Source organism: Miscanthus floridulus, chromosome 8 (assembly GCF_019320115.1).
Source record: "Miscanthus floridulus cultivar M001 chromosome 8, ASM1932011v1, whole genome shotgun sequence".
NCBI classification, from domain to species: domain Eukaryota; kingdom Viridiplantae; phylum Streptophyta; class Magnoliopsida; order Poales; family Poaceae; genus Miscanthus; species Miscanthus floridulus.
The window spans coordinates 143,039,041-143,047,554 of NC_089587.1; the positions used below are offsets into that span (position 1 = coordinate 143,039,041).

General features: G+C 43.2%; 1 protein-coding gene across 1 annotated transcript; it reads left to right on the forward strand.

The window, feature by feature from the left end:
- The first annotated feature begins 1,165 nt into the window (after positions 1-1,165).
- On the forward strand, positions 1,166-4,277 carry LOC136477318 (cysteine proteinase 1). Its single transcript, XM_066475447.1, has 4 exons — positions 1,166-1,703; positions 1,835-1,954; positions 3,345-3,588; positions 3,706-4,277. The coding sequence occupies exons 1-4, from the start codon at positions 1,239-1,241 to the stop codon at positions 3,990-3,992; spliced, it is 1,116 nt and encodes a 371-aa protein (XP_066331544.1). The 5' UTR covers positions 1,166-1,238; the 3' UTR covers positions 3,993-4,277.
- Positions 4,278-8,514: the final 4,237 nt, after the last annotated feature.

The window sequence follows — 8,514 nt, forward strand, 5'->3', positions numbered from 1 at the left end:
CCTTCTAGGCATATCAGAACCTGAATAGTGTTGTGGGCGTCGGTGTTTGTCTTATAGTGTTATGGACGCCGTCATTTGTCATACCAGGCGAACACGGTGAAGCTTGCCACACGCGTCTGACATAAACAGTACTGTGGCCGCCGACGACCGTCTTGTACCTAACAGCGTGAGCAACAAGACTTAGTAAAACACGAGCACTCTCTCTCTCTCACACACACTTGTAAGACCATCCCCTTCACCTATAAATGAGGATGCGCTCTCTCCCAACGAGGAAGGATGATTCCGACTCTCTCTCTCTCTTTGTTAAGTTTTAGACATTCTGAGCAATCGAACAGCTTCATGGTTATTAAACTCTAAAGCTACATAGAGCATACATTCCAATACTTAGCGCACGTAAGGAGCTCCCGTCACTCTTGACCCTTCGGTCTGGAGCCCGACCGAACCTTTAATACCTCCTTCTTATTCCCACTTGTTTGTAACCCCACAGCAAACTTCGAGCATCTAGGCTCAGCAATAAAGTCACCGACCGACTGAAACTGGACGTAAGTCATGTTGCCTGAACCAGTATAAACCATGTGCCATTAAGTGTTAGGCCATATCCAATCACAACGCACAACAAAACTACAAATATTTACTTATTGGTTATTTTTCGCACCGACACACTTCCTAGTAAAAAACTGTTTGGTAGACCTCATGGATTCAACCTAGAAGCAATCTTGGGAGCACTGCCAAACTATCTCTCGGGCTTCACCGTTCTTGTAAAGAGGAGTATTTTATATTATGAAATGAATTATGAAGAAAGCTGAAAGCGTGTGAAACTAAGGCTAGTCTCAATGGAGTGTTTCATGACACAGTTACCAAGATTGCCACGTGAGCTTTTGTGTTGATAACTACACAAATAAATTTCATCTTGATAAAATTCTATGAAACTCTCTCTATCTTTTTTTTCATAAATAAGCTGTTAAGTTAGCAGATTTATTGCTGCGTCAATGTATTAAATGAAAATAAAACTCTTTTGAACCCATTGAGACATGTCTAAAAGACAGTCCCAGACTTCAGAAAAATATCTTTAGAATATAATCACTGTAAATAGGGGCTTACGTGAAAAATGGCACCACCTAGAAGTTTATGAAGTCTCGAAAAAAATATCTAAACATCGACTACTCGTATAAAGTGAGAGTAGCGGGGAGAATCCGAGAAACCCAAGCAACCCAATCCAGACAAGCAAGGAACCCCCGATGGCTCATCGCGTTCTGCTCCTCCTTTCTCTCGCCGCGGCCGCCGCTGTAGCCGCCGCCGTCGATGCGGAGGACCCGCTGATCCGGCAGGTGGTTCCCGGCGGAGATGAGAACGACCTGGAGCTGAACGCGGAGTCCCACTTCCTGAGCTTCGTGCAGCGGTTCGGCAAGTCCTACAAGGACGCCGAAGAGCACGCGTACCGGCTGTCCGTCTTCAAGGCCAACCTGCGCCGCGCGCGCCGGCACCAGCTGCTGGACCCGTCGGCGGAGCACGGCGTCACTAAGTTCTCCGACCTGACGCCGGCCGAGTTCCGCCGGACCTACCTCGGCCTCCGTAAGTCCCGGCGCGCGCTCCTCAGAGAGCTCGGGGAGTCGGCGAACGAGGCGCCTGTGCTCCCCACCGACGGCCTGCCCGACGACTTCGATTGGAGGGACCACGGCGCCGTCACCCCCGTCAAGAACCAGGTCGGTTTCCACCGAATCTGGTGACTATGGTCCACAGATCGGAGCCGTTCCTTTCATGGTTTCTCGATCTATTTGCTCTTTCTTCTCATCTAAATGACTCCTGAATTTCTTTTCCCCGGGCTGTTGTTTAGGGTTCGTGCGGCTCGTGCTGGTCGTTCAGCGCGTCTGGAGCGCTGGAGGGTGCGCACTACCTCGCAACTGGCAAGCTGGAGGTGCTTTCCGAGCAGCAGATGGTCGACTGTGACCACGTGGTGAGGAAGGAAGCTGCCCTTTCCTTCTTTCCTAGCTTAATTTCATAATTTCCTTACTATTATCGTACTTTTTTATGGGATTGGTAGGTTCATGGTTGCTGGTGCTAGGAAGGCTGGATTTTTCCGGCCATAGCCCATGTTTTGTCAGCTCGTGTGATGTCCTTTTCCTATTTTCCTTCCTTTCTGATTGCGCAGCTGCGCACCTATCTTGGAGTGAGTCTGTGAGTCGGAAAACGGGGGTTTGGAAGAATGGAAAGATTCCATGATAAATTTTCAAAATAAAATTAGCAGTTAAAAGAGTGGTACAGTGGAGATGTTAGAGCATCTCCAACCATCTTTCTTAAAACTCACTCTGCATCATCTAGTGTGCACTTTGGAGAGCCGGCCCCGTTCTTCATCTTTGGCTAGCGAGAAATAATGAATAGAGGATGATAATATTTGGAGATCTAATTGAATATAAGCTGTTGGAGGATTTTTTTATATATACCAAAATCTTTATTTCTATCGATACATAAGGATACAAAGAGGCTCTTGGAGTTGCTTACTCCTAGAGGGTTGAATCCACAGTGATTCAAGTTTAGATAACAAAAGTAATGGCTTAGTTGACTGATAGAGAGTAGGTGGATTCACTTGACCTTAGAGCTGTTGGCGTTATTTGTACAATTCTTTATAGTCTTTGTAGATCATACATCTTGTCTTCACAGCTAAGCTCTTACGATTCTCAGGGAACCTGTGAGCCTTCAAAGCCTTGTGTAATCTGACTTCATAAAATCCGAACAGTGGGGTATAATTTGAACAAAAGCATGGCGATAATATGGTACATCCTAGGATTTGCCATTTCATTTCTCATGTGTCAGTTCTATGGTCAGGTTTGTTCTTGAACAACTGACCTTTTGAGTGGGGCTTGCTCCTAGGAACAGGGGATCACTTACTATTGTAATAGCCATCCATCATTCACCCTGAATAGGTGACTTTTGTTATCATTATTTGTAGAGAACTATGTGCGAGCTGTTTTTTGATATCTTATGGATCATTATTTGGCTATTTTGAATGCAAAGTTTTTGAATCATCATTGTATGCATAGACTATTGCTACATTCATCAGCAAGAAACAATTTCACTGTACATGTCAGATAACCAATATCTGATCCAGTGATGTAAAAATTTTAACGAGGCTTTTGCTAATTTCTCTTGAATGTAACAGTGATTTTACAGTGCTTTATTACTGAGTATTGAACATGTGTGAAGCTAAAGCCATGAGATGTGACCCATATATTTTTAGGTTTTGGACAGTAGGATTTTCATAGCTGCTGGTTTGAAGTTACTGGTACCTGATTTAGTTCGCATTAATCCAAACTCACTATCCCCCATTCTTGTTGTAAATGTTGCAGTGTGATTCATCAGAACCTGATTCATGTGATTCGGGTTGCAATGGTGGGCTGATGACGAATGCCTTCAGTTATCTCCATAAGGCTGGTGGCCTTGAGAGTGAGAAGGATTACCCTTACACTGGGAGTGATGATAAATGCAAGTTTGACAAGTCCAAGATTGTTGCTTCAGTTCAGAACTTCAGTGTTGTGTCTGTGGATGAGGGTCAAATTGCTGCTAACCTCATCAAACATGGGCCACTGGCAAGTAAGTAAAAGACAAAGAACCTCTTGTGCCAATAAATCTGATCACTTTATCAAAATACATAGAACGGTCAATAGCAAACAATGAAATCACTGATGCACGTTTTTCTGTTCCATGCAGTCGGCATCAATGCTGCCTACATGCAGACATACATCGGAGGTGTGTCATGTCCATACATCTGTGGCAGAACCCTTGACCATGGTGTTCTCCTTGTTGGCTATGGCGCAGCTGGTTTTGCTCCCATCCGCCTGAAGGACAAGCCTTACTGGATCATCAAGAACTCGTGGGGCAAGAACTGGGGGGAGAACGGGTACTACAAGATATGCAGGGGTTCCAATGTTCGCAACAAGTGCGGCGTCGACTCCATGGTCTCTACTGTGTCTGCAGTCCACACCTCGAAGGAGTAGACTCTGATCAGTTGTCTTCCCTGATGATAATGGTGATTTCATATATTGTAGAACTACAATGCCTGCTAGTAATATATGCTCCATCTGTGTGCTGTTTTATATATCGAAGGCAGCAAAGATGTGAAGCGGCAACTGGATGCTTGCTGTAAGTTTATGTTTGGCTTTACGCATGCTACACGCTATTTGGATGTAGCCAAGTTATCAGCAGCTGTATACGCTTTTTAATCTACAGAACTTTTGAATAATTTGTACATAAAATTATGGTGTGTTTCCATCTTTGTTGTATGTCTGTTTGATGTGCTTGTGGGTTTGATCTGTACTCCTCGGTTCCAAATTATAATGCATTATAACTTTCTTGAGACCAAAATTATAGAGAAGAATTACAAAGATTTATGACATCAAATATGTATAGTATGAAAATATAATTAATGAAGAATCTAATGATAATTATTTTAAAATTTTGGTCAAACTTGAGATGCTTTGACTCTTAAAAAATTAGAATGACTTACAATTTTGGTTGGAGAGGGTAGATTGCAAACCTGATTGGGAAACTCAAGCAAACAGCCGAGACCAATAGATCCTAAGAAAGGAAGACATGTATAATGGAAAAGTTAGGATTTAATGTATTATAAAACCGATGCCCTTTAGCCAGTAAAGGTTAGTCTAGTATGTATATCTGTATATCTATGTTTATATCTATATATCTTATTATATTAAAAAAAACTTATTAACATATCTATTATTCTATACAAGCTATCCATGTCTTTGTATACAAGCTATCCACGTCTATATCTATAGATCTTATAAAAACAAACTTGCTAGCATATCCATTATTATATACAAGCTATCCATATTAGAAGCCAATTAACATGTAACTATGCTAATTTTTTTGTGAAGTTGGCTACATTATTTAATAACATGTATTTATTTGTTCACATCAACAAGCCAAGTGCTTAAGAAGATAAACATAGTTAAGACATAGTTTATCTCTTCAAGTAATAGTCATAGGACATTTAATTTTCAATCCGAATCACCTGTGATCCGATGGCAACTCACGGGAAATCCTTATTATCTTATAAAAAAAACAAAACCCATTAACTTTCAATGTCTTTATATAGAGTATATTGACGTCATCCTCTACTAAGTGCCACATCATATTAAACGAACTACTTTCTATGCAAGCTATTCATGTTATTTTCTTCTAAGTGTCTCATCATTTCCACAATCCCACTAAGTATAACTGCTATTTTTAATCTATCAATATACAACACATCTATATCACTATTTATTTGACCATATGCTCGAGGCAGGATGTAACTGCGCATGCGAGTCTATGAATGTGTTGTGCTTTATATTTTTTTCATTTTATTTTTTAATTATTTTTTGCAAAAATAACTGTCCAGTCAGAAAATTGCAAGATTAGACTGCTGCCGTTGATTTAGCCATGGAATTTAAATTCTGACACTTCAATTGGCAGCAGCAGTCTTGTCTTACAAATTTCTGATTTTGAAACTTCGCAAAAGGATGTATATAAAAATATATTAAGCAATGAAAAAAGTTCCAATATAAATCCTTTGTATTGTTCTGGACCCTATGTGAGGAACTGGGCCTACAAGCCCGAGTAGCTAGCCTAGAAACCTAAACTGGACCTGTTAGACAGATCGGCCAATTCCAGAAAAGGGTCCACAGGTTGCTCAAGGCAAAGCGCAAATTATAGAAACTCTGCAGGAACATCTCTTTCCGAGGAAAAAAGAAGGAACGTTGAAATTTCAAAGAATCATAGTCATATATTCACATTTATAAGAATGACTGATACACATATCTGTATCTATACTTTTCTGTATCTTAGCTCAGATGACCGGGAGCCACAAATGTCAATTAACCTGAAATGATGGTGAGCCAAGCGATAAAGCTCCTTGTTGAATTGCAATATTGGCCTTTCGTTTTCACCTCTTCAATTTTTTGGGTACGTAAGTGGCACTTTGTTGACCATACAATATCACATGCGTGATCTCATTTTGCTTGCCAAATATGAAAAATGATGAATATATAAAAGGGCGATTTTTTTACTACCACTCGTTCTTTTGTCTTGGCCGGGTGATTGGTTGTTAGAATGAAGTGATTCATCGTCATCTCACTCTCTAGTTTTTGTTTGGTTTGTGAAATATAATAAGTTGGGATCCATCACCGCCTCATTTTCCACGAACTAATAATTAATACTAGTACGAGGAATAAGATTATTCCAATAAATTTGAGAAATGGACTCATGAGCATCACTCTCTAGAACAAATTGATTCTTCAAACCAAATGCTCCATTAATTAGCTAGCAAGAACCACATAAAATAATCTTGGATCTTACTTATCCCAAATCAAAAGACAACTTTGAAAACCACTGGTCAAAGTATCTATTATTTAACGTGTGCAACTAAATTTTGGAAAGACCGATAAAAGTGGGGCTTGGCTGGACCTTGCTCACGCGACACCACTGTCTTGGCCTTGTTCGCCGCTATGGCTGCCTCTTCTGCGCCCTGACCATCGTTCGCATGGCTAGTGGAGGGTGTAATCACAACCGCGAGGGCCATGCATTCCCGATCAATCCGTTGGAAGTTGGTGTTGATGGTGATGAATCCGTTTGGGCCCTACATTTTTAGCTTCAGGTAGATGTAGTTGGGGATGGCCATGAACTTCACGAAGCATGGCCGCCAGAGCAGAGCATGATATGTGCCCGGGAATCAACCACATCAAAGGTGAGTAGATCCTTGCGGAAGTTGTCCGGCTCGCTGAAGGTGACATGGAGCAGGATTCGTCCAAGGGGCATGACCTACTTGCCTAGGATGACTCCTTGGAATCTTCACTTTGTCGAGGGTAACGGCGTAGAGGATTGATGTTGAGCCCACTATCACCGTCCATCTTGACCTTGCTGAGGCGCACCTTTCCCACTATTAGGCTGACCACGAGCGAGAAATGATTGGGGCAGGGGACATGGTCAGGATGATCCCTCCGTCAAAGGTTATCACCACCTAGGACCAACGCAGGTGCGTGGGCACCGCTATGGTCTCAACGACGTTCAACTCCTACTCAGTGACCCAACGTTGTCACTCGTAGGCGTGGGGCCCACTAAAGATCATAAGGCATTCTTCAGCGTCGGGGAACTCGGTGTCGTCATCCTTCCTTTTGTCGGCCCCCGCATCTGTCTTCTAGGGTGGCTTCTGGGCCTTGCCCTTGGGGAGGTGCTTGGCCTAGCCTTAGTGGAATGGGCACATTTCCTCGATGAAAGGTCCTAATGGCTAGAGGGGGTGAATAGCCTATTAAAAATTCTACAACAACACTAAGACAAGTGGTTACATAATTATAAGGCGAAGCAAGTGTTACGCTAGCCTACTAAAAATACAAGCCACATACCCACAATTCTAGTTGCTATGATCTCTATTTCACACAAGGGCCAAGTCACTACTCTCTAAGTTAGTGAGCTCTCAAAGACTAACTAAAGAGCTTCACTAACCAAACTAACAAGATACACGCTAGCTCTCAAAACTAGTTACACAAAAGAGCTTAGCTACACTAAGAAAGAAAATACAAGAGAGGTAGTGAAGGTTATTATACCGCCGTGGCAAGAGACAATCAATCAATCACAATGAGAATCCCGGAGACAACAATGACATAATGATTTTCCTCCGAGGTTCACTTGCTTGCCGGCAAGCTATGTCCCCGTTGTAGCGATACACCCACTTGGAGGTTCACGTGCTAATAGGCATCACATGCCTAACCTGCAATCGGGGATCCACAAGCTACGAGCAATCCACTAGAGTGACTTTTGGCTCTCCGTTGAGGAAAGGTCAAGAACCCCTCACAATCACCATGATCAGAGCTGGAGACAAGCACCTTCCTCCACTCGATGATCCTCGATGTACCAAGCCATCTAGGTGGCGGCAACCACCAAGAGTAACAAGTGAATCCCGCAGTGAAACACAATCACCAAGTGCCTCTAGATGCAATCACTCAAAGCAATGCACTTGGATGCTCTCCAATCTCACCAAATGATGAATCAATCAAGCTAGATAAATGAGAGAGGAATGGCTAGGCTCGCTAGGGTGTATTCTCAATAGAAATGGCCAAGAGTATGAGCCCAAGTTGGCCAAGCACTATTTATAGAGCCCCCAAAGAAATAGAGCCGTTGGGCTCAAAGTGGGCTGACTGCGCGATGACCGGACGCGCTGGTCGGGATGATCGGACACACCCAAGCCAGCATCTGGTCAACCGGATGCATCCATGTGTCACGCCTTCGAATGTCAGTCGTGTGATGCCAATGGCTAGCAGCTGTCCCCACGTGTGTTAAATGGTGACCGGACGCACCCATGCGATGACTGGATGCACCCGAGCCGCGTCAGGTCGCGTGTGCGCCCGCGTCCCCGAAGCACATGACCGGACACGTCGCTTGAAGACCTGACGCACCACCGACCAGTGTCAGGTCACTTCCAGTAAGATTCCAAAGCCGCAAAAACATGACCAGACATGTCAGATC